Genomic DNA, 27,803 nt, shown 5'->3' with positions numbered 1-27,803 from the left:
AGTTAAAGTGTTGTGAGGTAAGTTAATGTGTTGTGTTGTGACCCTTCTGGGCCATGAGTTAATGTGTTGTGTTGTGAGTTAATGTGTTGTGAGTTAATGTGTTGTGTTGTGAGTTAATGTGTTGTGAGTTAATGTGTTGTGTTGTGAGTTATTGTGTTGTGAGTTAATGTGTTGTGTTGTGAGTTAATGTGTTGTGTTGTGAGTTATTGTTTTGTGTTGTGAGTTAATGTGTTGTGTTGTGAGTTAATGTGTTGTGTTGTGAGTTATTGTGTTGTGTTGTGAGTTAATGTGTTGTGTTGTGAGTTAATGTGTTGTGTTGTGAGTTATTGTGTTGTGTTGTGAGTTAATGTGTTGTGTTGTGACCCTTCTGGGCCACCGTAATTCAGAAATTGTGCAGCTGTTGCTGTTGTGTGTTCGAACCTCCAGCCACGCCACCAGTCACAGCCGCCTCAGGATCTCCCTCGGACCACCGGACCTCCTTGGAGGAAATAAATTACTTTCTTACCTGCCACTTACCTGTCTCGTTCTCTGGGTTCCAGCATCACGGTCCTCCATGCTAAGCAGATCATGACACCCCCATCTTTTTAAGTGGGTACAGTAGGGCTAGGGTTTACTCCGAAAGGCTTAAGAAAAGAATTATATAGACTCTTTAATTCACCTCACTACACGTAATCAGAACACAGTGAGATAGTGCATGTCTGCCACCTACAGTTGGAAGAGGCTAAATGCCAAAGCGCTAATCTTGCTCCAGACTTTTTCTTTCAAAGCTCTGGTCCGAGAAATGAGAAGACTTGGTGTCTTATAATTCCAGCCAGGCAGAAACCGCATTTTTTTTCATTTCTCCTCCGTGATCAGTTGTTAACCCTTGTGCTATCTTAGATGACCCCACCCTTACATTGACGTGTTCTTCCTGCCATGACAAAGGTGGATAAAGGTGGAAGGATTTCATGTAATCCATGGACACCAGTGAGGTTCACAAATCATTGAAGAAAAAAGGTTCAGAGCACTGTCTAGTGGGTCTAGATGACCCAACTCCCAATGTTAAAGTGCCTTGGATAGCACAAGGGTTAAATGGTTGGCTTTTCCAGAAGTCAAAAGGGATGCCATCTATACCACACTACCAAATCAGAATTCCTGGATGGATCCCAAAAACTTGCATATCGATCCTTGGACACAGGAGTTTTGCACACGGAAACCTGAAATGTGCTTTTCGTTGGAAAGTGGTGGCTTTATTGTGTGTTGCTGATGGTGATATGAACAAAAAAAACTAAGGCAGTCAATTTTGTTTTTATATTTTTCTATTGTAAAAAAGGATAGTGACAAAAAGCAGCAACAGCTAAATCCAAACACAAACACGCACAAAGCAAAACCTTTTCTCAATTCCAATGAAGCCTGTAGAAGCAAGTTGTTCAGGAACAAACAGGAATACAGGAAGCTCCTTCATAAAGTTCTTTTGTTGGCTCTCCTGAAAGCATCTGAAAATGTTTACGAAGTAAAATAAAAAAAAAAACACACATCTATTGATTAAGGTTTATGTAAAAAATAAGGCCAAAATTCATAAACCATGTCTTAAAGTGTTCTCGTTGGAAACATAAGGATCTTTCGCACAACAGTGTATTAAATATTTCTGCAACATTTGTAAAAAAGAGAAAGAAAAAAGAGCCTAATACAAAAAATATTGTCTATTTTACTCCTACAGCTCATCTGTAATGACTGGCTGTATTTCATTTTGTTCCAAATTAGTTCACAAACAATTTTAGAATACCAAAAAATAATAAAAACAATTGTAAAAACCTAGAACAAAAAGTACCGAACTTTTTACATTTGATCCCATCATTACCAGTGCATTCAGCATCCCCAGAAAGTTCCAGAAAAAGAAAAAAAGACCAACATCTGTACAATTTAGAAGAAGTCACAAAAAAGCCTGTGGAGGGGAGGGGGCTGAAAACAGCGGGTCACTGAAAACTGAACTCTAAAGGCCTGTTCACACCGGGACGAATTTCGCCCGCGATCTTCGCCAATGTTTAACGCCTCGTGACTAAACAAAGGGCACCAATGTGAGTGTGCAGACCGACGCGAAAAAACGCCACGCGTCAAAGCGTCACTTTTTAAAAAACGCCTCGGGTTCGTTTTTTTGGTTTGACGTTTCGCGTCGAAATCTATTCGACCAATGAGAATGGCGCTTTTGCACACGTGTCTGGAGCTTCTGAAGTTACAGTAAAACACAACTTGGGGGCGCTCAAACACAAAACTGTATTGCACACATACCAGCGAAGACGATAGACACCGAGTTGCATCTACACAGCCGCGAAGAAATAATGACGGACATTCTAGAATATCCCCAAACCAAGCCAGCATGTCAGCCAGCAGTTGGAGCAACTGGTGCTTGAAATTTTCATGTTTTCTTTGTATGATTCTGACAAGCGCGTAAATCCTTGCTTTCTTCTTCTGAGTGAAAAGCAACTTTAAGAAGCGTAAAGTTGCGCAGCGCCACCTTGTGTACAGGAGTATTTCTGTTTTACATTAAGCGCCATCTAATGTCAGGGAATTAAATTCCATGTTCGCTCGGCTCATCGTCAGCGAAAATCGCCTGTGTGTGAACACAAAAAACGTGGCGAAAAACGCTGGCGAATAACGGCTGGCGAATATTCGTCCCGGTGTGTACGACCCTTAAAGGTCGTTTCTGAGTGGAGTCATCAACAGAGTCTGGTGGAGGGGGGTCTGTGGTTTCACAGCATGTCATCGTCATCTTCTCCTCCCCCATACATGTCAGCCAGCTTCTTGAAACGGGGGCCCCACTCAGTGAGGCAGTTGTAGTCCTGATCTCCGTTGTTGCTAGAATTCAGGGACGAGAGGCTTCCGTCCGAGCCCCCACCCTCGTAGTCAAACACAAGAAGCCAGTCGTAGGGGGGCGCAGTGGGGTCTTCATCTGCTGCCTTCAAGCTCTGGAAGATTGGGGGAATAAAAGGACATTTTAAAATCCTTCTAGAGAAACAAAAACAGACGTGCCTACAGAGGCTTGTCTGCATCACTCACGTCTTCAATGAAGTTGCCAATTTCGTCTGGGTTGCCGGGCAAAGTTCGGTAGGTGGGGCGAGACATGGTCACAGGCATCATATCACTCCGCAATACGTCGGGTTTGTTGTCGAGGCCGTAGTGAAGAACGCTCAGATCAAAATTCTGAGGAACAAAAGAGCAGGTAGTAACCACAAAATCTTGCTAGCATAAGTGTTTTGTCAGATCTATAGTGTTTACTTGATCGTATTCTCCACCTCCCTCCTCAGCGTAGTGGTAGATGTTGTCTCTGATTATATCTTTCTCAAACGGCTCTCCGATTTCTCCTTTCTTCTGCCGTTTACTGTATGCATACAACCCCAAAACAGCAATTACTGAAACAAAAAGCTTTGTTTATTAGAAACTGGTGGGCTGGTTTATTAGTCATCATTAAAGTCAGTAACACAATGCAATGCAACATTTCCATGTTTCTGACACCTCCATCACATTCCCTCTTTTTGGGTCCTCCCTTCATCTTCCATTGAGCTTTTTAATAATCAAAGAATTCCAACATGTTTTAGTCCCACAAATGGTTGCTTGCCTCAGATTTTCCTCTTCAATCCAGCTCTGGTCACTAAGCCAACACCTTTGTCCCCCTAACTGGCCTCTCTCCCTATTATTTTTAATCATCTGGGTTTATAAATGATGAGCATTATTATGGGTAACTAATGTTACTGTCTGTCCTTTTTTTACTAGAAAGATTCTTGTTTTACATTAGAAGAAAAAAAGGCCCAAGCAACTCTTTCAACAGAATGCATCCTTTAATTTCTGAAAAACCTATACTCACCCAGCAGCAGCAGCAGAGCTCCAAGTATTCCCCAAATATATGGTGACATTTCTTCTTTCCCGCCACTTCTAACCAGAGAACAAAGTCCATTTTCTAAACAGGTGCACACTTCCACATTGATGGAGCTGGCCTGCCCCAGGTTACCACGGTCTGAGACCCTCAGGACCACTTTGTATTTTCCTTCAGGAATGTCCGACTTTAAAAACAGCTCGATTCCAGTTTCTACAGAACAGAGAAGTGAAACAAATTCAGTTTCAACTTGAGCATAATTTCCATTTACTGTTGCCATTTTAAAAACAAATATCACAGAGATGCTGCTAAATGATTTCAGGATTTAGTTTATGCAAAGAACATGAGAGACTGAGTGGTAGAAAAAAAATCTGTTTCTTTTCAAACGTGAACATTCCAGTGAACAGTGTTCGTACTGCTTTCGTTCATCTTAGCCGTCCAGTTGGCTGAGTACTTTTCATGAACGGCCACACTGTACGGAGCAGAATGAGCGGCTTCGTCTTTATCCACTATACTCAGCAGTGCAGGAGTCCGCTGGTGCTTGCAAATCTGAGGAAACACAATCACAGTCAGTCTCAGTGCAGTTCTTCCTGAAAAATGTAAACCCAAATGGCTCTAAAAAGCAAACACACACCTGTGCTTCCAGTTCTACAATTGCTGGGGCGTTGTCGTTGACATCTTCAAGTATAATGATCAACGTGCCAGTTCCAGTGGCTGGGACTGGATCTGGTGAGATCACAGATGAACATCAGTAAAACCAGGAGCAACTTTTTCTCATAGCATTAGATCTCTTAACCTAAAAACTGTGATGCTTTTATAGCAAACAACGAAACAGATTTGAAATGGAAACATTTATAAAAAGAAGCACTTTGTCTAACGCTTGTAATTTTTCACAAAATGTATTAATGATCTCCAAAATAAAAATGGACCGCTACCAGATACAAGATATTTTCTCTGTTAATGAAACAAGTTGTAGCAATAAATGTAAGCAAGACTGAAATTCAGCAAGATTTCTAAACGGGAAAGACTAGTGGCGGAGCATTGTTCTGCAGATAGCTTGTCTAGTGGTCTGTTCCATTGCAGGCAAATATAAAAATGACTTTTTCTCTAAAGAATAAATGAAGAAAAAATCTAAATATTCGCTTAATTTATTTGAAGTTTTTTTAATCATTGTGCAGATTTTTTCCCAAATCGATTAGCGTTTCTATTCTGATTTTTGTTTTGTTCCTCATTTTTTTTCTTTTAAGTTTCTCTCAAATTTTTATTCATACCCAGGAGCGCCGCTCTGGATTATGGGCCCCATGAAAAAAAGTCTTTCATGGCCCCTAACACAGCAGCACATTTTGTAATGCTGTTTTACAGACTATGCATCAATGGTATTTTTCCACTATCATTGTCATCTTTGTGAAAAAATAACATGACAACTGACATGCACAGTATGGGGGGATACTGAGCACTTGGAATAAAATAAAACTGATTTTGTTTTATTCCAAGCAAAATTTAAGGTTAAGGAAGAAATACCCGTTTTTCATGAAAAAAAATGTCTACACTTCTATTTATATCTTAACTCATCATAGAATCTCGCTTCACAAAATAAAATTCTATAACTTCTGGTCAACAACAATTTCTGTCTTTCCACCTACCGTTATCATAAGCACCAAGGAGCACCGTGTATTTATTCTCCTTCATATTAGAGGACTCCCTGTCCATGAGGCTTTTCACCTTCACCAGCCCTGAATCCTCGTCCACTGTCAGCCAGTTTTCAGGGTCATCAATTATTTTATACCTGCACAAAAAACAAAAAATGTGAACCAAATAGGTCCTGATGCATACATTTTTGAGGCACTAAAAGGAATAATTTTCTAATAATCTTTGTATTTGTATAATGCTTAATCCAATAAATCTTAACGGCAAGTTACAACTGTGTGTAAAACAATTGAATCATTGAATTCAAAAGGGGCCCGAGTCTACAATTTTTCAAAATAGAGATATTATATGTTTTTTATGGTCTTCGAGGGAAAAGCTATCTGATTATGTGAAAAAATGTCCCAAGTCCTTTGTAATGTATTGACTATGTATGGCATTGAAAATGATTTGAGTGCAAGAGGGGCCCAATTCTTTGACTTGGTCTCTTGCATGGGTTTAGCTTTATCTCATAAATGGCAGCACTAGTTATCCAATGTGGCAGCGCCCATGCAGCAGGAGTTTGATTCAAGTGATGAGGAGATCAGGCCTAAAAGAAAATGTAATGAACACAAAACTTAAGAGTTTGTGATACTAGGGGCAATGACGAGTCTGACTTTGAAGATTAGATGTACCTTTTTGATAACCTGTTCCATTTTAGGAGGAAAACAAATCTGACTTGCAGTTATGTAGCAGAAAAAGGGTTTGGATATAAACTGATCGTAAGAAGTGTTAAGAATGTGATAATTTGAAAAATAAAGATTCATGTAGATGCTAAATATGTGGTTTGTCCATTCTTTTCAGGTGTTACTTCTGTTTAATTCAAGAAGGGCCCAAGTCCAGAGATTTTAGTTTGCTATTCCTCTGACATTATAAAGGTTAAGTGCTTCATATTATAACATTTGTAAGCTATGAACTGGTGCTAAAGCTGGGTAAAGTATTAATCATTTGGTGTAGCCTCCCTTTAGGCTATGCAATTAAAATCATTTCCTGGAAAAACAAACTTCTTGGAATTGGGGCCTTATTGAATTCACTAATTCAATTGTACGCACAAAAGACGGACTTTGGTTTTGCTTGTAAAATTAATCTCAGAGACTAAAAATGAACAGAAGAATTTAAAAAACACTTCCTCCTCTGTAGTTCTAGGCTGGTCAGGTTTGGACCAACAGACACATTTAATAACATTGTTAAGTTTTTTTTCTAGCGGTAAAAACAAACAAAAAAAACCCACAGGTAAATATCATGCACTTTTTTAAATTCAGAAATAAAAAAAAAAGATGAGGGCAAAAATCTTACTTGACAGTGTTTTCACGTGCAAAGTCTGGGTCTTCTGCCTCAGACTTCATGATCACACTGTCCACAGGAAGGTCCTCAGGCTTTTGGACGGTCATCTCCTCTTCTTTAAATATCGGAGGCTCATTGACGTCCTTCACGGTCACCACCACTGTGGCAGTGGAGGTGACCAGTGGAATGGCAAAAGGGACGTCATTCTCCACAATAACCATCAGAGTGTGTTTTCTGATCTTCTCAAAGTCCAATCCCTAAATTGTTTGAAGAAAAACGTAAAAAGAAAGTTAAAAAGTGATCAGTATTCAGACAAAGCTTTTTGCAAATCATACTAAAGCAGGGGTCTCAAACTCACAAATGATATTTGCCGATATTTGTTTAATGTTAATGCGTCCCGCCAGTTTGTATGATTCACCCATTGTCAGTGTGTGCGCAGAGCTGACGATCCAACAAATTCTTTTTTTAATTTTTTTTACTTGTTCTGTCCAACAACTGAGCAAACAGATTAGAACTGAAGGCCTTTTATGTTGGACAGGTTTTACCATCACAAAAAGAGGTTATGTAACTTTGAAAAACCAGGGTGTAAATTTGTGTAAACCCCTTTTTGTTTTTTTATTATTTTTTATTTATTTGTTACTTTTATTTTGTGTGAGGAGGTAGAGGTGAAGATGGTGGGGGGGGGGGGTGTGGAAGAGAAAAAAAGGAAGTGAGGTGGAGAAACTGGGGGATACAAGCGTTGTAACAATTATACCAGATATGCTGGAAAGACATATTACTTCCGAAAGTGAAATTCTGACAGGAAGATAAGCGGAAGACATCTGTCCATCAATACACTGTGGATTAGGAGTGGGGAAGAGGCAGACAGGGAGCAGTGTGGCAATGTGCACGTGGGGGTGGAGATTCATGCATGCTGCCGAAGTGAACCGTGTGTTCATAAGGTGAACCAGATCCACCCCAGCCCGACCAGCCAGACCAGGAGAGGGGAGGAGAGACCCCCAGGCCAGGAGCGCCCCCAGTGTCGGGACCCAAGCAGGCGGGAGGGGGGAAGGAGCATCGTGCATCACATTTTCCCCATAATGCATCTCAACCAATCACTGTGTCCCTATAACTGTAGTGTACCAACAAGTCTGCATTTTTCATTAAAGTTTGAGCTTTTATGCCTGACTGTTTCTCTTATTAAACAACAACAAATGATGTTTATTTATAAATTATATACATATACATATATGTAGATATTTATATAAAAAAGCTACTTAGATGCCAACAAAGGCTATAGAAAGCATTGTCATGGGGGCGCCAATAACTTCACGAAGATGGCGTCGCGCTCCGCCACCATCGGCCAGGCTTACCAAGCGGGCGTGTCTCCTCTAGTGATATAACTCATTGTCACACACTTAGATGCGTGACAGCTGACGGGGCTTTTACAACAAACACATGCGAGCAAAAACAAGTTTTAGTCTTAGACACACTTAAAGTACGTGGGGAAAATGCAACGATAGACGTGTTTGAGATGAACCAGCGCCGCATCTGGATCGTTGGTGAGACCAGGCGGGGGGGGGATGAAGGCAAAGCTGCAGCGAGACTGAAGGAGAACAGGAAGTTGGAGTTGTCCTTAACATTCAATTTAGTTTTAATATGCCTCTCCCCCTTAGTATGATCTGTGTTATTTTATCTTTTATAGTTAATTGAATGTTTTGTGATGTATGCACCGGTAGCCTGCTTTTAATCAATAAGTATTTTAAATTATTTTAATTGATCACTCAACTATAAAAACCGTCAGGACACATTTCCCACAATGCATTGTTTTGTAGTCCATGGGCGGCTTGCGGTCAGCAAAGTACTGAATTTCCAGCTGTGTTGCTCAGGTTGGTGCCTTGCTCTTGCCCCTTCCTGGTGATATTTTTGTGATGATTGACAGGTGATTTTGGAGCAAAAACAAAAACATACGTCAAACACCAGGTGATCTGCCCAGCGTTGCGTCCACCTGGGTGATCTCAAACAGGCTTTTTGTGCATCTTGGCTGCATCTATTTGGTGTCGCCAACATCAATCTCCATCAGTTTTTGAGCCTCTTTGATCCCAGGTATCGGTATCGATTGTTCTGATCTCAAGTGAACAGTGCCCGTTCTTTCATAGGCCACAGTTAGAATTCAGTATGAAAATATAGAAGTGGGTGACTGGCTGCTCTAAAATAACTTGTGACCAGGGTTTAAATGTGCAAAAAGTCATAAGAAAGAAAATCTGAAAATGGTTACTGAATTTGTTTCTTCTTTACTGATTTGTGTTTCAAAGAGTAAACTTTAAAAAAAAAATTCAACACAAACTCAAAATTGGGAGCACAAACTCTCTTTTCATACGTAAATTTCAATAAGTCCAAGTACAGTCCAGATTTACTGACAATTAAGCCATACTGAGGGTCTCAGCTGTATGGGAGGAAGTGCTGCCAAGTGTCCAGCAGTAAGAAGTAGACAAGAGAAGCCGTGTTCAGAAGAACCATTGATGGATTTACAGAACTGTAAAATCTTAGTATTCTTTTGTGTTTAATAGTTTTTTTCAACAGTGTCAATCTTCCACTTTCGGCTTCTCCCATCAGGGGTCGCCACAGCGAACGAATCGCATGGTAAATTTGGCAATGTTTTACGCCGGATGCCCTTCCTGACGCAACCTTCTCAAACCGGGCTTGGAACCGGCAGGGGTAGAGAAGGGAACAGGGAGCAGCCCGGAGTCGAACCCGGGTTTCACGGACGGAAGGCGCCGCAAACCAGCACGAGCTAAACTGGCTCCTCACTTTTTTTTTTTTTTTTTTTTTTTTCAACAGTGTCAATAAGCACGTTTAAGTCAGAAAAAAACAGATATAGAAGACTAAATAAACAGAAATCTATTACTGATTTATTTATTTATTGATTTTTTTTATTTGGATATTTTATTTTATTTGAAAAATAGTTTTATAAGTATATTTTGTACAGAAAACAGTTAATAATAGAGTACGTATAGTTAATAGTATAGTATGTGTTCAATACAAATTTACTGGCTCTCAGACACTCACAAGTTGCGTGTGTTTGTGCGCTGAAATTCCTGCCCAGCCTGAGCTTGACCATGCCTTCAGTGGCCCCCAGGCAAATTGAGTTTGTGACCCCTGCTCTAAAGAAATTGTGAAATATTGTTCCTGATGCATTGTTGGAATACATCATGATATGTATCGTATCACTAGCCTCTTGTCAATAAACACCCCTAGTTGTCAGTGTGAAGGACAGCTTCAGGACAAAACCTCTGTACATTTGCTGAGTACCAAACATTACTTTTATACCAAAACAGAATTTAACTTGAAAACAGGATCTTTCAGAAACTTCTTTGTTTTCTTACCTTAGCAGTTTTGATGATTCCTTCTTGTTTGTTTTTTCCCGTTTCTATGGAAAACAATTTATCAGGATCTCCTCTGATAATCTTGAACTTAGCGTTCCATGCAGGGGTGTTTGGTTCATCTTCATCAGTTACTAACATTTTAACAACCAGAACCCCCACTGCGTTTTCATCAACTGATCCCTGATACTGGAAAAGGTAAAAGAATGAAAGGCTCAAAGAGGGTTCACTCATAAAACCAAAAGGAAATTTAAAAGATAAAATATTCACTGCATGCTGTAATGGAGTAAAAGACTGAGAAACTTCCTACAGAAAAACCTTAATGCTCTCTATAAAAATGAAACACCATTATTTATTCAAATAACAATTTAATTGCCGTAATTTCCGGGTTATAAAGCGCACCCGATTACAAGCCGCACCCACTCATTTTCACGTGTTGAGCTTCCTATATACATGCATAAGCCGCATCAGTGTACAAGCCGCTAGCATCAAGCAATGAAGCATCAAGCAACGCGGTCAGCCTGACAACACATGCCCTGACTCCCAGACTGAATGCAGCTTTTAACCTCACTGTGGGAGGAGTCATCATCGCGTCAACTAATGTATTTGAACGCACCCACATCTGCCAAACAGCATGCACCTGACTTCTGTTCACAAGTTCCTCAGTTATGTTTTTTTTTTTTTTTACTTATTGACAATTGAGGTATCATACATAAAATTACAAACAGTAACCATATAATCAACATTACATCCCTCAGTTATGATGAGGAAATTTACACCCGCGATTCCCCATTTCCCATGAGTCTTAGGGGCTTAAGGCAGGGCTAACCCCCGGGTCGCCACGCTGTTGTCAGTGCTTAAAGAATGAGCAAGGAGCAATGGGAGAGCAGCTCTCCTTCCGCTTGTGTCGCGGCAGCATTATGGTACTAACAGGGCTGGTTAAAAAAACACACCAGTAAAATAAAGCAGCGGCAACTGAAAAGGCGCGTGCGCCAGAAGTTTCCGTCCACAACAGTGACACACTGTTGCTCCGCGGACGCCTATGCGCTCCGCCCTCGCCCCGCGGGCTACTTGTCTCCCCCTTCCTATCTTCTCCGACACCCCTCGCGAGGGGGGGCTTCAGAGAGGAGCGCTTCGTCCCCACTGTGCCCGATCGCTGCGCGCGGCTACCAGTGGACGGAGCGAATCGTGTCCGTGCAGAGCAATCAGACTTAATACTGTATGTTTTGCGTATGAGGGGCGAGAGAGGATGCGTTGTTACGTGTGGGAGCAGACTGCCATCTGTCCCGCAGCTCTATGTGAATGAGCAGCAGGAGAACATGTCTCCCAGCTCACGCAGCAGCTTTGGGGCGGTGTGTGAGCTTTTCAAAGCACAGTCCTTAGAAACTGTTCAAACAATCACATGGATTTGTGTTTCCAGTCGTGTCCCGACAAAATAAAGGCTGATGTTATTCCCACATATTTACGTGCAGCCAAGCTGCAGATTGCGGCACTTCCCGCATCGATTCATGTTCATCCAGGCTAAATGTTGTTAGCACCTGTTAGCCTTCACCTAACCGTTCTTCCGGCTTCGTTCTGCCACAAAAAGCACTGACCACACAGTTTAAAAATAAAATGAGCGAACAGGCACTTCATAATAACCATAACATAACAATAATAAAAGTACGTTTAAAAGATCATCTCGTATATTACGGAGCTGCTAATAGATGGGCTAGTGTCACTGTGACTCTGAGGTAAATTCACTCCTGTTCTCTCCGTCACGCAGCTGACCGGCTTTTCCAAACCCGTTGGTGATGGTGGATTTGTTCACGCTGCTTTTAACAATTGCTTTTAACTTGAAAGCTGCATCATATTGTTGTGGCGATCACGTGCACGTTGGGTCTAATGGCACCAAAAGATTCTGGGATGCGGCTGGGCATGCGTGTTTTTCTTTTTATTGAACCATGACTGAAGTGTCTAAGACCTGAAGTGAGCTCCATGCTGTTTGGCTGCTTAGAGGTGTGTTGAAAAATAATTGGCTCGTTACTTGGAGTTGGATTATGAGCTGCGTCACTGAATAAGCCGCAGGGCTGTAAGCGCATGACAAAAGTAGCGGCTTATAGTCCGGAAATTAAGGTAGTCTAAAACCTTCCAGACATTAGTGTTAACCAAACAGTCACATGTGTTGTACTCACAGTAGATGCAGTAAAGGCTGGAGGGTTGTCATTGCTGTCCGTCACTTTCAAAACTACTGTTGTTCTTCCACTTAATCCTTCTCCTTTCATATCCGCTGCTTGTATTTCCAGAGTGTACTCAGGATATTTCTGTTGAAGCACATCATCATCATCGTTGTCGTTGCCGTCGTCGTCGTCGTCGTTGTCATCATCATGAAAAATTTTAAGCAGCTCAAAAAAAATCTTTCCTCCAATTTTGGAGTAACAAAAACATAAAGAACCATCTTGAAGACTGAAAATTCAAAGTTACCAGAAAATCTGAATTTGTACTCAGTGTAATAAAAGGGTAAAAAATAGAACTTTAAAAAATCTTGTCTGGCATCAACCCCCTCTTCTCTTTGTGGCACAATCACCTTGGTAAACTATCTGGGACGTCTTTCTTACAAACTGGTAGATAACATGACTTTGGCCTAAGCAAGGCCCATACATGGATGACAGAGTCTGATGTGGAGAGAGTCCTGACCTGAACTCAATAGAACCCCTTTGTGATGAATAAGGGTTGAAATTGAGAGCCAGGCTTTCTCCAGCAACATATGTGTGTGTCCTCACCAATGCAAAACTTTTTTGTTTTTCTACTCTTTTATATATAGATTTATATACATGAACATTTATTTTTAGAATCATTACCTCTCTGTCCAAACCAACACCTTCAACCATGATGGCTCCATTGAAGGAGTTAATGGCAAACATGGAATCACTGGGAAGGTTAGGTTCCTGGCTCAGAATCGTGTATCTGATCTCTGAGTTGTCATTGCCTGGTTCATCAGCATCAGTGGCTTTAACCTGAATCACTGTAGTCCCTGAAGAGGTCAAACATTACAGCACAATAAAAATTAGATTTTAATGAGACATTCCATCCTGTCTTTTGGGCCACAAGATTTTCAAGTCCTTACTCTGTCAAAGGAAGTGATCAAATAGTTGAAATATACAATCATACTCTTAATAGTCAATATGGCCATTTCTGCAATCAGTTCTCCAGTATTTTTGCTTTGACTATGCAGCCATGATGACTGAACACATTAGTAAACCTAAAACAAACTTTACACACGTCAGTTTCTTTCTGCTTCCATCAGTGTTAAAAGTCTAAATCATGACTGAAGTTTACCTGCAGCTCTGACATCCACTCACTTCCAGAAAAAACAGCTTTAGAGGAAGAAACTTCTCACAATCAATGAGCAAAAGTAACAAGTATTTGGAGAACAGGATTAACACGGGCGTCAGAGCTCACAGCTCAGCAGAAAAAACAAAACTCTCTGAGAATTAACATCTAGCACTGTAGAAAAAGAAAATGCTATCCTTCAAGACTCAAACTTGTGTAGGTCAACTTCACCATCTCCACTCCTGATTATTTACTTTATCTGATTCTGTTCTGTTCACTCGACTTTAACAACAATTACTGAGACCCAGAACCTGCTCTGGATTCAACTGTTTGACCAGAACAAGTTAAGATACAAAATAAAGACTATTATTTGTTTAAACATTACAAATGATCCACTGATGTTACCTTTTGGTGAAGATTCAGCAACTTCTGCCACATAGGATGTCTGTTCAAAAATAGGTTTGTTGTCATTCATATCAATTACATTGATGATGATTTCCATAGGTTTCTCTGCTTTGCTCGACCCAGCAACATCAGCGTGTGCAAAGAGCTACAAAATAATACAAAGAAACAAAGTGCTACTGTCAAAACAAAACCCACAAGGTACTGTCCATGTTATTGTAAAAAAATGACAAGAAAATAAAACACTTTAACAATTTCCGCCTGAATTTGTATTTATCTTGTTTATTACTGCAAAGTTGACATGTTTTGAACAGAGCCTCCAGCTTGTATCTTCAACAGTGTTGTGCTGAGGCACACTAGAGTCACAAACTAGAGTGATTATATTTAAGTAAACCTGCTCTGTGATAACAATCAGTGAACATGACTTTCTGCGTCTGGAGTGTATAAAATATTCATTTGATGTTTGGTTACGGTAACAGTTACATAGAACAGTTATGTTCCCTCAAAAAAGTACTTTAGGTTTTATCTGGCAAGACAAAACTGTAAAGAGATTTAAAAAGAAGATTGAAATGTTAAAAATACTGTAGGTCATTCTTACCGGATAATGTGCTTGTTTCTCTCTGTCAAGTCTCTGATGAACATACAGTTCACCAGTGTCTTTGTCCATTGTAAAGAGTCCAACAGGATCTTCAGTGGCTCCTGGACCTGTGATGCTGTAGAGGATCTTCTTCATTTTGTCCTCATCCGAGCGAATCTGAACAAACCAAGAGTCAATAAAAACCCGCCGACAACAACATTAACTTTTCTTCAGTAGTGAAATCTGGTTGATATCTCACACAAACATATGAGACAAAAGCTGATGTTTCAGTGCAACTTAGCAATAGCAAATTTAAGTATTGGAACTTTTGAATTTAACTTAAAGAAAAATATTATCATGGATCTGACCAAACTAAAAACTGAAATAAATAAATTAAAAAACCAAGTCCAAAAAGGAAATAACAGTTCTGCAGCAGATTTTGATGTTTCTTACTTGAACTATTTTAGATGGAAAGGGTCCATTGTGATTCTCAGGAATATTGATTGGAGGGACGACCCAGTCTCTCTTCCTCCTCCTCAGTCCATTACTTGCCTTGGGAAAATAATGAACGGCAACATCTGGATGTTCTGCAGCCTAAAAACAAAACGTTAACAGGCACATTTAAATAAAGACGATATTGTTGAAGTGCATCACAATATTAGAACCCTACAGCCCAACTATGCATAAAAGAGAGTTTTTGAAACTATTTGAATTATTATTTTTCATTACAGGTACACCTGAAAATACACAAAGTAATTTATGAAGCGCTCTGCACTGTTCCATACCAAAGAATTAGTAATTCGGTCCCCTGCTTTCTTAAGTACATTGATTTAATTCCTCACTGCCAGTTAAACCTAATTTTAGTTAATCTCAAACACAAAATAATACTAAGAAGAAAGCATCTGAGATGAGAGGCAAAATGTCCAACTTGAAAAAAAGGAAAATGACAAGTTTATAAAATAATTTCTGCTATAGAACCATCCTGTGTAAATAAGTGTCGTATTTACATTAATGCAATGAGTGATTTTTTTTTTTTTTTGTAAAAACAAAATCAGTGTCCCACCATCCAACTGTGTCCCCTAAAAGGACATGGATGAATGGTGGCTTTTGGTTGTCTGAGCTTAATCTCTCTCTACAAGTTTTCAATAGGATTGAGGCCTGTAGACTGGCTTGATCACTCCATGACCTTGATATGCTTCTTCTTTGTCTACAACCAAGTCAACCAATTCCTTGGTTGACTTGGTTTTATGTCCTTGATCATTATCCTGTTGGAAGACCCATCCACCACCCATTCTAAGCCTCCTGATGGAGGGAAGGAGGTTCTCACTCAGGATTTGATGGTACATGGATTCATCTATCCTCCCATCGACAGTAAAGTAGCCTTGTGCCCAATGCAGAAAAAGACCCCCAAAACATAATGTTTCCACCTCTGTTCTTGACAGTGGGAATGGTGTTCTTGGGGTCATAGGCAGCATTTCTCTGTCTTCAAACACAACAGGTTGAACTGATGCCAAAGAGCTCAATTCTCTCCATCACTTTCTAAATCATTATGGTTTTTATTGTCAAACTTCCGGCAGGCCTGTACATGAGTTATTTGAACCTTGCTCTTTGGTATTGTCAGAATCCACTTCAGTGTTGTGATGGTTCTGGGGCCTCATTTATAAAACTTTGCGTAAGATTTGCATCAGTACGGATGAAACATAGGACGTGCGTACGCACAGAAATATTCGGATTAACAAAATTGTGCGCACGCACATCCAACGGATCTTTCCCTTAATAAATCACAATCAATTATAAATGTAGCGCAGCTTTTGCGGCTTCATGACACGCCCATAGTTGCCCATAAATAGGCCGTGAAACGCCCACAAGTTAATATTCATTGATTGCGAAATCATGGCAAACACAGAGAGGAAAATCAAAAAACCGTAACTTCACTCAATGTGAAGTAGAAGTTATCGTTGTCAAGGTGGAAAAGAGGAGAAAAATGTTGTTTGGAGGGTACAGTGTGGGCATTAGTAATACCAAAAAGGCACTTGAGTGGCAAACGGTGGCAGACGCCGTGAATGCTGTGGCCGAATGCTGTGGCCGAAATAAAACAGAAATGGTCGGACATCAAAGTCGAGGCAAAAAAACGTCTAGCGCTCCATCGCCAGAGTGTGTCTGCCACAGGTGGGGGAAATCCTAGTGTTGTTAGGACTTGAAGTGGGAATGGCACGCGTGGTTCCTCCGAGTGCTCCTCTGTAACGCCGGCCCCAAAAGCCCACAGAGGTCCAACAGGACGGCTCGACGAAGTCGGATCCGGCTCATAAGCCACTCGTCCTCGTTTGCCAGCAAGTCTTCTTGCTGTCTAAAGATGCATTCACTCCGAATTCTTCCATTTGCAACATCTTCTAAGAGCACAAGATCAGCCATTGTGCGTCATTACGCATTGTGATGGGGCATTTTATTTCCATCCATTTAATTGCATCTGACAAGCTACAGATGTCGGTAATAATCGACGTGGAAATGGGAAATTGTTCACCGCAAATGTAATTTGTTGTTGCTTTCTGAATGGTTGAGACATACGCCATTCATGGTTTTATCAAAAATAAAACAAACTAAAGGCATATGCATGAATACCATAATTCCTTAGCTTATGAAGAAATGTTTTACTATGAAAACAACTTTCCCCAGTGGACAATTAATATGTCTGTCTGTCCGTCCGTCCGTCCGTCTATCTATCTATCTGCCTGCACCTAAATCTGCTCCGCCAGACGGACACATTGACGAGAATATCAGTTTTGTAAATTATTTCGTTCTCTTAACTATATTATTTATGAGGATGAATTGCACAACATGCCAATATTGCAGAACATATATCACTTTTATTTTTGCAAATATGTGTTCATTTGAATTTCTGTTGTAATTTTCGTTTGATTTGTTTTGTTTGTTTCACTGCTGATTGTAGGCTGTTAATTGTAAGACTTGCTTTGTGAAGTCTTCATGTTCTTTATTAGAGGCAGTATTGTCATTTTCACTTTCACTTAACGTGTTTCTTCCATCTGCCGAGGGTGTCGCCGTTTCTCATTTCATCCGTTTTTGTGCGTACGCCTGGGTCAGAGCTTGCGTGAAGGACCGCACATTTTCCCGTCAAGTTTGCTTTTTATAAATATCAGTTATTGCGTAAAGAGTGGCGTACGCCTTCTTTTGTGCGTATGCAACGTTTAAAAATTGGGCCCCTGGTGTCTGTGGTCTCCATGGTGATGCTCAGCATCTCTGCTTACATGGTGATGTCCATGTTGCAGGACCATGACAGAAACAGTCATCTTGTTGCCGTGTGAGTCCCAGGAGTGGACAAAAAAGTCCAGCCGTCCATCATGAAGATCAACTGCTCTTTTCACCTAAAATATAAGATAATTTACAAGTATTTAAAAAAAAAATCTGAAGTGGTAAAAAGGAACTTGAACAAGTCATATTAGCAGTAAAGGTTTAAGGATGGGACACAAAGAAACATCAGAAAAAGACCAAACCCCAGGACACCCCAAAAAGTTTCTTAATGCTTTTAAGTAAAGACTGTTACTTACAGTTAATACTCCATCAGAATTGAACACAAAGCGACTGTCATCTGTGCTGAAGGGAAACCTTGTACGATCTGTGCAGTTAGTGAATCCAACTACAAGAGAAAAAAAAACCAAACTGATCAAAAAACAAGTAAAAAATGTGGAACTCTTAAGTAAAAACAAATTCTTCTTCTTTCCCTTTTTTTGAGTTGCCACAGTGAATTATTTGCCTACACCTAAATACTAGGTAGTGGAGTGATTCACAGATAAATGATTCCTGCCATTTAACATATTTTGTTTGAATGGTTGCTATGTGTATGTCTTTTTACTGGATGTATGACAATGAATATATACATTTTAACACCTAAATTCATACCATTATTTATGACAACAGTTCAGATCACAATAAACAAATAAAACCACAAAGATTTTGAAAAAAAAAAAAATTGTATTCATGCCCTTATGCGATGTCACACTCAAAATGTTTTCTGTTAACTTCCTGTTTAACTTTAGCAGTATAAAAAAAAACGTCACTGTTGATTTGCAACATTTAGGGAAAAAATCCTCAAAATGTTCTCCACATATTTCTTATCCCTAAAATTTGGCGGACTAAGACAGAGAACAAGAAGATAGCAAATGGAGACACAGCAACCCCTCAATAAACATGACTCTGTAACAACACTGTAAACCCAAACAAGTTACCAGAACTTAAAAAAATTAAGGCAATCATTTGCCACAATTTTTTTGAGTTGATTAACTAAAAAGTCTGAGTTTTCCATAACAAAAAAGATTTAATTGTGTGCTACTTGTATTTCTTTATAACAGTTAAATTAAAAGTGTCAATTCGTGCAAGTCAAATATTGGCATTAAATATAACTTACATTTACACATTAAGACAACTTAATTGTCATCAGTTACTATGACTCACAGTTTTGAGTTTTAAAGCCACGGGAATAAGTTTGCATAACTTAAAAAAATAGGAAAAAACAACAATTTTATCCTAACAGAACTCGATATATATTAGTTACCTTCTTGTACAGGGATAATCAATTTGTTTGAGTCAGTAAACTCAAAACCATGCTTTTCAAAACTTATTTTCTTTAGGCAAATGATTGCCTAAAAAATAGAGTAACGGTAACTTAAAACACTCTAAAAAGAAAAAAAGTTGATCCAACTTAATTGAGTTACTTCAGTTGTTAACACCTAATTGAATTGAGTTTATGCAACTTAGTTTTTTATGGCACATTAACTCAAATTGATAAGTTGGTCTAACTGAAAAAAACATATTATAAATTTTGCTTCAACAATTTACATTGGCACATTTTTCTAAAGTTTCAACTACTGGACCTGGAATTATTCACATCAAAGACATGAATGACCCAGCAATGTCTCATAGTCTCAAGACAGGAGCTCGGGTGTTGAGAACTCGGTCTTCAATTATGGGACATACCATGTTTTCTGCTCTACGGGGTTGGTGATCATCCTCTACCAAACTCTAATTTATGGTGCAGAAAGAAATAAAAATAATAGTTTAATTTACTAGTTAAAACAGAGTAAAACAGCTACACAACAAAAACCATGGACAAAAACGCACACTTAAACCCCAATCTGCCCAGATTGGCAAAGAAAATGGTATCCCATAATTCAGTGTTTTTCAACCTTTTTTGAGCCACGGCACACTTTAACCTTGACAAAAATCCCGCGGCACACCAGCATCCCAAAAAAAATAAAAAAGCAGAAATTCATGGTCTGTATTGATCGACAGCCTTAACAATAGGGGTTATTAATCTTCATACAAACCAGAGGTATGTCTGAATAAACCCCTTTTGTAATTGAGGCCAACTTTATTAATTTCAACCATGTTTGAAAATCTTGGGTGTTGGACCGGACGGAAAATGAAAGAAGGGAAGAAAAGGGAGGGATGTTGGAGAGAGAGGGGGGTAGGAGGGTGATAATAGGAGGGGAGGGGGGATAAAACCATGAAGCAGCATAAAGCAACAAGTTTACTGGTTGTTTATCATTACGGTAAGGTTCAAATGTAGTACAAAAAGGGCAAGGTCCTGTCCACACACACACTCAAATGTTATCAACACACATGTTAGCTGCAAAAATGTCCACATGTCAACATGTACACAAAACAGATAGTGTTCACACGCATACTTATGCCTTCAAACCAACTAGTGTGAAATCTTTCATTCATTCAATCATACAAACTGTTAGTACAAAGGTGAGCTAACACCTGTGCTCAGGTGAGTGTTTGTGTTCTTCTAAAATGGATGATGGAACGTGAAAAGAAGGAGGGAGAGTGCCCAGCCATCCCCAGCCCAAGACCCCCGCCGCAGCAGCAACGACAGCCGGAATCCCCCCAACGCCACACGGGCGACCAAGACCGCCACCCAGGCCAGGGCCAGCAGGACCGCCGCAAGGCCCCCAGAGCCAGAGAGCAGGGAAGCACGGAGGGAAAGAGAGCGCCGCCCCAGCCCAACCAGAAGAGCAGCCCCCCCGCCGCGCCGGGAGAGCCCAACGCAGGGCCCCACCGGAGAAGGACGCCCACAGGCCCAGATGAGCACCCCATCACCACCCAGGAGTTCCGGGCATCCCCCCGCCCCAACCCCAGGTACGAACCAAGACCCCCCAAGGGAGACCCGCTCCGCACTCCAGGCAGCCACCCACCCGGCCCGCGGTTGGTCCAGGGAGGAGCAAAGCAGGGGCCCGCCGCCCCCACCCAGGAGGGGGGAACCCCGGGGAAAAAAAGGGGGCCCACAAGGGGTGTTGTAAATATGGCCCGACCAGGCTCGGCCACAGTTGGAAATTTGGCGGGGCCCAGCGCTCAGGGGCAAGGACCAGGACCCACCCCCCAAGGACACGAACACCCCCGGCTCAGGTGTAATGTGAACCCCCCCACCGCACGGAGAGAGCACCGCCGGCCCCAGGAAACCGGCACCCAGGGGACACAGCCGCCGTTGCCAAGGGGCCCGCACCCCCCACCAGGGAAGGGGTAGGGTACAGATGGTCCTAGGTCCCTGGCTGTTTGTTAAAGTTAACGTACCTTTGCCCAGTCTTGTGTCTGGCTTCAGATGTTTCCTGTTCACTTTAAATATAATCCGATCCGACTCAAATCCAGGTTTACATGATGACTTTTCTGCAGTCGTCACAACCTAAAAGGAAAAACAGAAAAATCAATGAGGTTGACAACAAAATCAATCTATTCTTTGTATTTAGCAAAAACTGTAATAAAAATAGATATTTTAAAAAACTTCAAATGTGCTCTTAAGAATCATGACAGTAAAAAATGGAGCGTGGATTGTCTGTTTCCATGTAGCAGCAAAACAACCTTTTTAAATAGTGCAGATTAAACAAAACATGAATGTACAGAAGGGCGAGAAAGATCTTTCAGACACCCAAAGGAAGGGCATTATATTAAAAGCATGTAGGCTGTGTATACCTGCCATTTTTAGAATGTGCTTGTGATACCTTTTAGTCTAATTATAGGTTTCACCTCCATACATATTTTTTTTTGTAGATTAAAGTTTTTGAGACCTATTAACTTACTTTAAATATAAAATCTACTCAGGACTGTTCAGTAAAACTTGTTCAAACTTGAACTGATGGAGTGGAAACCACTTACTGTATAAGAGAAGTGTTCTCAGGGAGAGTGACGTCACCCATAGAAAAGGCCCTATTTCTGGCTCCAGCAAAACAAAGTCAATTCAGACACCATTTTTCTGTGATACGGCCATTGCCATTTTGAAGCCAGATGATGTAAGTGAACAGTGAATGCTCCGAGTCAGTCTGAGTCAATGGTTTTATGGCAACTGTCCCCAATCAGGAGTAAGCTTGTTCAAAATCCACACCCCTTCCTCTGAAAGGGGGCTCAGGAACATCATTTTGAACATTTTGAAAGGTCAAGGTCGGGGGCCAACGTGCAGCTAAGATTTTTACTGAGGCATCTGATCGGCCAGTTTACAACTTGAATGATTTGCGATAAAGAAAAACATAGCGAATAAAAAAATTAAGATTAGCAATAAGATGTTAATAAAATGTATCAGAGCAAAAATGGTTGTTGTGACAAATAGAATGACTGAGTAATAGCTACGGTATTTATTTTCTAAATAGAAGGCTATGGGATTTTGGCTTCTTGGAGCTGAAAGGTACTTCCTATTTGGAACGCCAGGGGGGGAGAATTGCTCAGTTGAGTTTCTTATACAGTCAGTGGTTGCAACCATTTAACCTGTCGACTTTGTCAACGGAAGTAGGGTGAGGTCCTCCAAAGCGACTGTGACACAAACTGAGAAAATACAGCATTCACACGCATAACATATTTAAAACTAATGCTACATTCACACCAGGCATGTTTTGCACGTTGAAGAACGTGCTAAATACTGTTTCATGAACACACATTTAGCCTGTGGTGTTCACACTGGAAAAGCAGGCAGCGGCAGGGACGGATGTTTTCTTCTTTTGCTTTTCAACCGTTTACCTATGCTTGTCTGCCATCTACAGTTGGAAGAGGCTTGGTGTCAAATGAGGAAGAGATGCAGATCTGGGGAATCTTGCTCCAGGCTTTTTCTTTTACAGCTTTATTCTGATAGCTTTATTCTAATCAGTGGCGGTTCTACCCTGAATTACTCCCCGGGCGAGGCCCTCCTCTAGCGCCCCCCCCCCCCATAGAGTCACTTTGTCCATTTATTGTAACTGAAAATACAGTTAGGAAATATTTAATAAACACAAACAATCTGAAATAAATATTATAAACTACAAATCACACTAATAATACACTAGAATAAATGTAACTGCAGCACTAAGAAGAGAAAACACTAACTAAAACCTAACCTTTGTGGCCTTCCTGATGCAAGCTTGTCAATAACGTCATCATATGAAATCTGCTCCCCCCCTGAATGATTGATATTAACAGCAGGTTAGTGAGTTGCTCCTGAGACATTGGTGATCTCAGGTATGACTTGATCAACTGGAGTTTTGAAAAGTTAACAGCAGCAGCAGCAGCAGCAGCAGCAGCAGCAGCATGCTACCATCACAGCTTATTTAACATTATGAACTAATATACAACAATAAAACACAACAAAAACTTTGTGTTACAGCAGAGCAGACAGACACACGAATCATAACTAATGTTACAAGTTAAGGCAGAGCAAACATTTAAGAATAAATATCTTAAAAATGACGTTATTTGCAATATTTGGGCCTACTTCAGTTTTGGTCATGATAGACCAAACAAGAGATTTTTCCTCTGCAACGTTGTTGTTGTTGTAGGGCAGGTAGCATTCGAATTTAGAAAACGTGCATCTAGCTATGTGATAATACCCTTTTCTTTGTCTCTTTTCTCCTCTTCTTCTCTTTTCTTTCTAAATTGGGCACCAGCTTTGACCTTTTTTCTCCATATTTCAGATGTTTTTGCATTTAGCATAAATGTCCTGACATAGGTATCAAGTCTGTCGACTAAACCAACTGTCATCTAAGTGAAGAATTTTTTTTTGTTTTCCCATTTTTTATTTGAAATAACCAAAAAAGCATGATTTTTTTATACCCGCAGCCCCCCCCCCCTCCCGTTCGTCAAACATTTCCAGCAGGAGCGCGTGCAGCTGCACCCAGGGGCGCTAATTCGCTACATGGCGGCGCAATTTTTATTTTTATTTTTTCATCAAGCACTGAGCCGCGGCCCGCGACCGTTGCCCCCCTGGAAGAAGATCCAGCCAGGTTTGCGCATGCGTTTTGTGCTCCGTGCTCACCTCAGCCTGCACCCTTCACCCCGCGCCCCCTCCCTTCTCCTTCTCACACACATTTGCGTCTACTTCTCAAAGACAGCAGGGAGCGCAGCTGCGGGGCGGGGGCGCCGCCAGGTTTCAGGCTGTTACAAACTCTGTGATATAAGTAAACCAATAGTGATGCATAAAGTATTTTACAAGAGCTGAGCCGCTGGCGCCGCCCCTCCGTCATTTTTCCGCCCCGGGCGATCGCCCGTATGGCCCGTGCCTAAAACCGCTACTGATTCTAATACATAAAAGAGAAACCGCAATTATGAAGAACCCCTTCAGGTCACTTTTCAACCAATTGGAACTTCTTGAAAAGGTCACCAGCCATATACTTAAATACCAGATCCTTGTTCCTGATTGTTCAAAGATCAATTGTTTCGTGATTTAGCAGTTGAAAATTCAAGTTCAACTTTCAGCATGCGATCAGTGAATGCACAATTTGTTGGTAGAGCCCAATGACAGTAAATGAGAACTGGTCTGAAAAAACTCCTCACCCTTCGCATTCCAAACAGGAAGTGATTGCCATAGAAATGTAGACTGACCAATCACGGCTTACTAAGGATTTCTGGTTCAAAACATGGAGAAGGACATATTGCGCAAAAATGGCAACTGAATTGACTTTGATTGGTTGAAACCGGAAACAGACCATTTTCTATGTGTGATGTCACACATGATTATTCTGTTATATATTGTACAGTCAATGGTAGAGCCCGAGAATGGACATAAAAATGTCAATAGCGTGAATGCCAGTGTTTTAAATGCCGAAGCCTGAAACGCAGGTTTACTTGCATTTACCATAATTTCCGGACTACAAGCCGCTACTTTTTTCCTGCGCTCCCAGCCCTGTGGCTTATTCAGTGACGCGGCTAATTTATGGATTTAATTGGCGGCCATGTGCGTACTTTCAGACTCAGTGAATGGTTTGAATTTTCTATTCAACTTCAAGCAACAAGCCATTTATTTTTCAAAACACCTCTAAGCAGCCAAACAGCGTGGTCTTGAGTTCAGGTCTTAGACACTTCAGTCATGGTTCAACAAAAAGAAACATGCATGCCCGGCCGCATCCCAGAATCCTTTGGTGCCATTAGACCCAACGTGCACGTGATCGTCACTACAATATGATGCAGCTTTCAAGTTAAAAGCAATCGTTAAAAGCAGCGTGAAAAAATCCACCATCACCAACGGGTTTGGAAAAGCCGGTCAGCTGCGTGACGGAGAGAACAGGAGTGAATTTACCTCAGAGTCAGAGTGACATTAGTCCATCTATTAGCAGCTCCGTAATATACGAGATGATCTTTTAAACGTACGTTTATTATCGTTATGTTATGGTTATTATGAAGCGCCTGTTCGCTCATCATTTTATTTTTAATCTGTGTGGTCAGTGCTTTTTTGTGGCAAAACGAAGTATGGTTAGGTGAAGGCTAACAGGCGCTAACAACGTTTAGCCTGGATGAACATGAATCCATGCGGGAAAAGCTGCAATCTGCATTTTGGCTGCACGTAAATATGTGGGAATAACATCAGCCTTTATTTTGTCGGGACACGACTGGAAACACAAATCCATGTGATCATTTTTAACGGTTTCTAAGGACTGAGTGGAATTTTGCATTGAAAAGCTCACAGCCTCCGTGTGAGCTGGAGAGATGTTCCCCTGCTTCTCGTTCACATTGAGCTGCGGGGACGAGAGGCGTCTGCGGAGCAACAGTGTTTGTTGTGGAAGGAAACTTCTGACGAACGCGCCGCGCTGAGGCGTGCGTATCGCGCTGAGGCGCGCGCTTTTCAGTCACCGCTGCTTTATTTTACTGGTGTGTTTTTTTAACCAGCCCCGTTACTAGCATAATGCTACCGCGACACAAGCGGAAGGAGAGCTGTTCCCGTTCACCCCTCCATGCACTGCCTCTACTTGCTCATTCTTAAACACGTACAACATGGGAAATGGGGGATCGCGGATGTAAATTTCCTCATCATAACTGAGGTATGTAATGTTGATTATATGGTTACTGTTTGTAATTTTAGGTATTATACCTAGATTGTGAATAAGTAAAAACAATTAAAAGAAATAAAAAAACCATAACTGAGGAACTTGTGAACAGAATAGAGGTCCATGCTGTTTGGCAGATGTGGGTGTACTCAAATACATGAGCCAAAGGCAAGGCTGTCTTCTCCCACAATGTGCTAATGAATCATACTTACTTTGAGAGTCAGGATGTCATTTGTCAGGATGACCATGTTGCCTATGATATGCGGTTTGTACTCTTACGCGACTTGTGTATGTACAAAAGACGTTAAACACGTGAAAAAGGGTAGGTGCGGCTTGTAATCAGGTGCGCTGTATCGTCCAGAATTTACGGTACATAGAATTTTTATTGAAAATGAATGTGAACCATTGCCGGTGCCGGTCTTTGTGGCTTAATATGCACTAACTTTTTTAATACAACTATATATTTAATTAATCATTTCTGCTATAAACCTGACCTTCCATTTACCAAATCAAGCCAGGTTTTGAAGATGAAAGAAAATTTCACCCCCCAAAAAAAGAGGCAAACCAAAGAAAGATTTTTAAAAATAAAGTTTCCAGTGATTTTAAAAATCAAAATACGACACAAGCAGCATGGTCTAAAAATGTTACACTTACCTTAAGAATGAAAAGAAATACTCCAAAAACCGCAATCCAAGTGGTCCCCATTTGTGTGTGAAAGCTCTTTTCTGTACTCTTCTGTATGGAGAGGAAAAGTCAAAAACACAGTTTAAAAGTCTCCTGAAATGTAATCCTCAGGGTATTTACACTTCCGACTAGCTGCTGCAAAGACTTTCAGCTTCTGAATATCTTCAGCCGGACGAGTCACTTCTATAGTTACTTGTCGGGGCGTGACCTATCTCACAGGTGCATGACTTCCACCTTCCTCATATGGTCATAAATCCTTACAACACCTGCAGGGACTGATACTTGAAGTTTCTGTTCAGTCGCTGGCTAGAATATAGCAGGTAAAAGGCAGATATAGACAGTCGTAGTCATCCTGGTTTCAGCAGCACAAGACAAAGTTGGAGAGACTTCCACATGCAGACAACCTCCCACAGCCACGCAGTTTCACACGCTTCAGCATTTCTCCTTCATTCTCAACCCTGTTTAAATAAACAGTTAATCATTCCCATTTTAAAGAAAACTTCAAATTAATAAAACAACTGATAATAATTTGGGCCATTCAAAATAAACAAAACTAAGAGGTATATAAAAAAGAATTAACAGACGGAATTAAAAAAAAAAACACAATGGAAGTTTGCTGAAGTTTAAACCTCCCTTTTTGTACACCAGATCATTTAAATCAGTGGTCCCCAACCCCCAGGCCGCGGACCGGTACCTGTCCGTGGGTCATTTGGTATCGGGCTGCACAGAAAAAATAAAATAGCTTACATGACATCTGTTTTATTTATTTCGGAATTTGAAAGGTTTTTTATTTTGAAAAATTGCCTGATTCTCTGTTCTCTGTTCTCGTCTATGTTACTCTTGACGCAGGCCAATTCGCTCGAACCATTCAGCATTGTGGTAAGTTAGATTTTCCATGCACTTATTTTGATGGCATATTTAAACGTTATCATAGCGACCAGGGAGTGTTGCGGGCAGAGAGGACGTTGCTCATGTCATAAGTTGTGTTTATTGTTACGTTTAGACAATACCAAAGATTTCATGCAACTCATATTATTTTGTTGTACTGTAGTGTCGGTCACGTGCACGTTTGGTCTGCTGTCGGAGTTCCGCAGGCTGCAGGGGTTACTGTCGGAGCTGCCTTCACGGGGAATTAAATCAATCCTGTTTGCCTGCTTTGGTCAAAATAGGGTTGAGCACGGGTGTTTCTCTTTGTCTACGGGTCCTTTCATCTGGCAGTTATGTTCTTTCACCCATAGTTATTTCTTCCTGTTGTGTTAACTTTTTTTTAGCACCAAGAGTGTGGGAAGGGGAAAGGTTGATGACACCTGTGCGATGTACAATGTTTAGCATGTCAAAATAAAAGTGCAGAGTATGTC

At 40.8% G+C, this 27,803-nt stretch overlaps 1 protein-coding gene across 1 annotated transcript; it reads right to left on the bottom strand.

Annotated features, from left to right (window-relative positions):
* Positions 1-1,280: 1,280 nt before the first annotated feature.
* On the bottom strand, positions 1,281-26,605 carry LOC111948794 (cadherin-1-like). The gene is made up of 18 exons (XM_078931706.1): positions 26,416-26,605; positions 21,059-21,167; positions 18,034-18,122; positions 17,734-17,850; positions 14,924-15,064; positions 14,492-14,647; positions 13,897-14,041; positions 13,020-13,192; positions 12,354-12,482; positions 10,183-10,368; positions 6,830-7,074; positions 5,494-5,636; positions 4,485-4,576; positions 4,267-4,399; positions 3,842-4,063; positions 3,256-3,389; positions 3,037-3,180; positions 1,281-2,945 (listed from the first exon to the last, which is right to left on the bottom strand). Exons 1-18 carry the CDS (start codon positions 26,464-26,466, stop codon positions 2,730-2,732), a joined length of 2,625 nt encoding a protein of 874 aa, XP_078787832.1. The 5' UTR covers positions 26,467-26,605; the 3' UTR covers positions 1,281-2,729.
* Between the last annotated feature and the right edge of the window lie 1,198 nt (positions 26,606-27,803).

The sequence above is a fragment of the Oryzias latipes genome, chromosome 15 (genome assembly GCF_053564925.1).
Source record: "Oryzias latipes strain Hd-rR chromosome 15, Olatipes_Hd-rR_3.1".
Classification (NCBI taxonomy): Eukaryota; Metazoa; Chordata; class Actinopteri; order Beloniformes; family Adrianichthyidae; genus Oryzias; species Oryzias latipes.
This window is presented reverse-complemented; position numbering and strand designations above follow the sequence as displayed.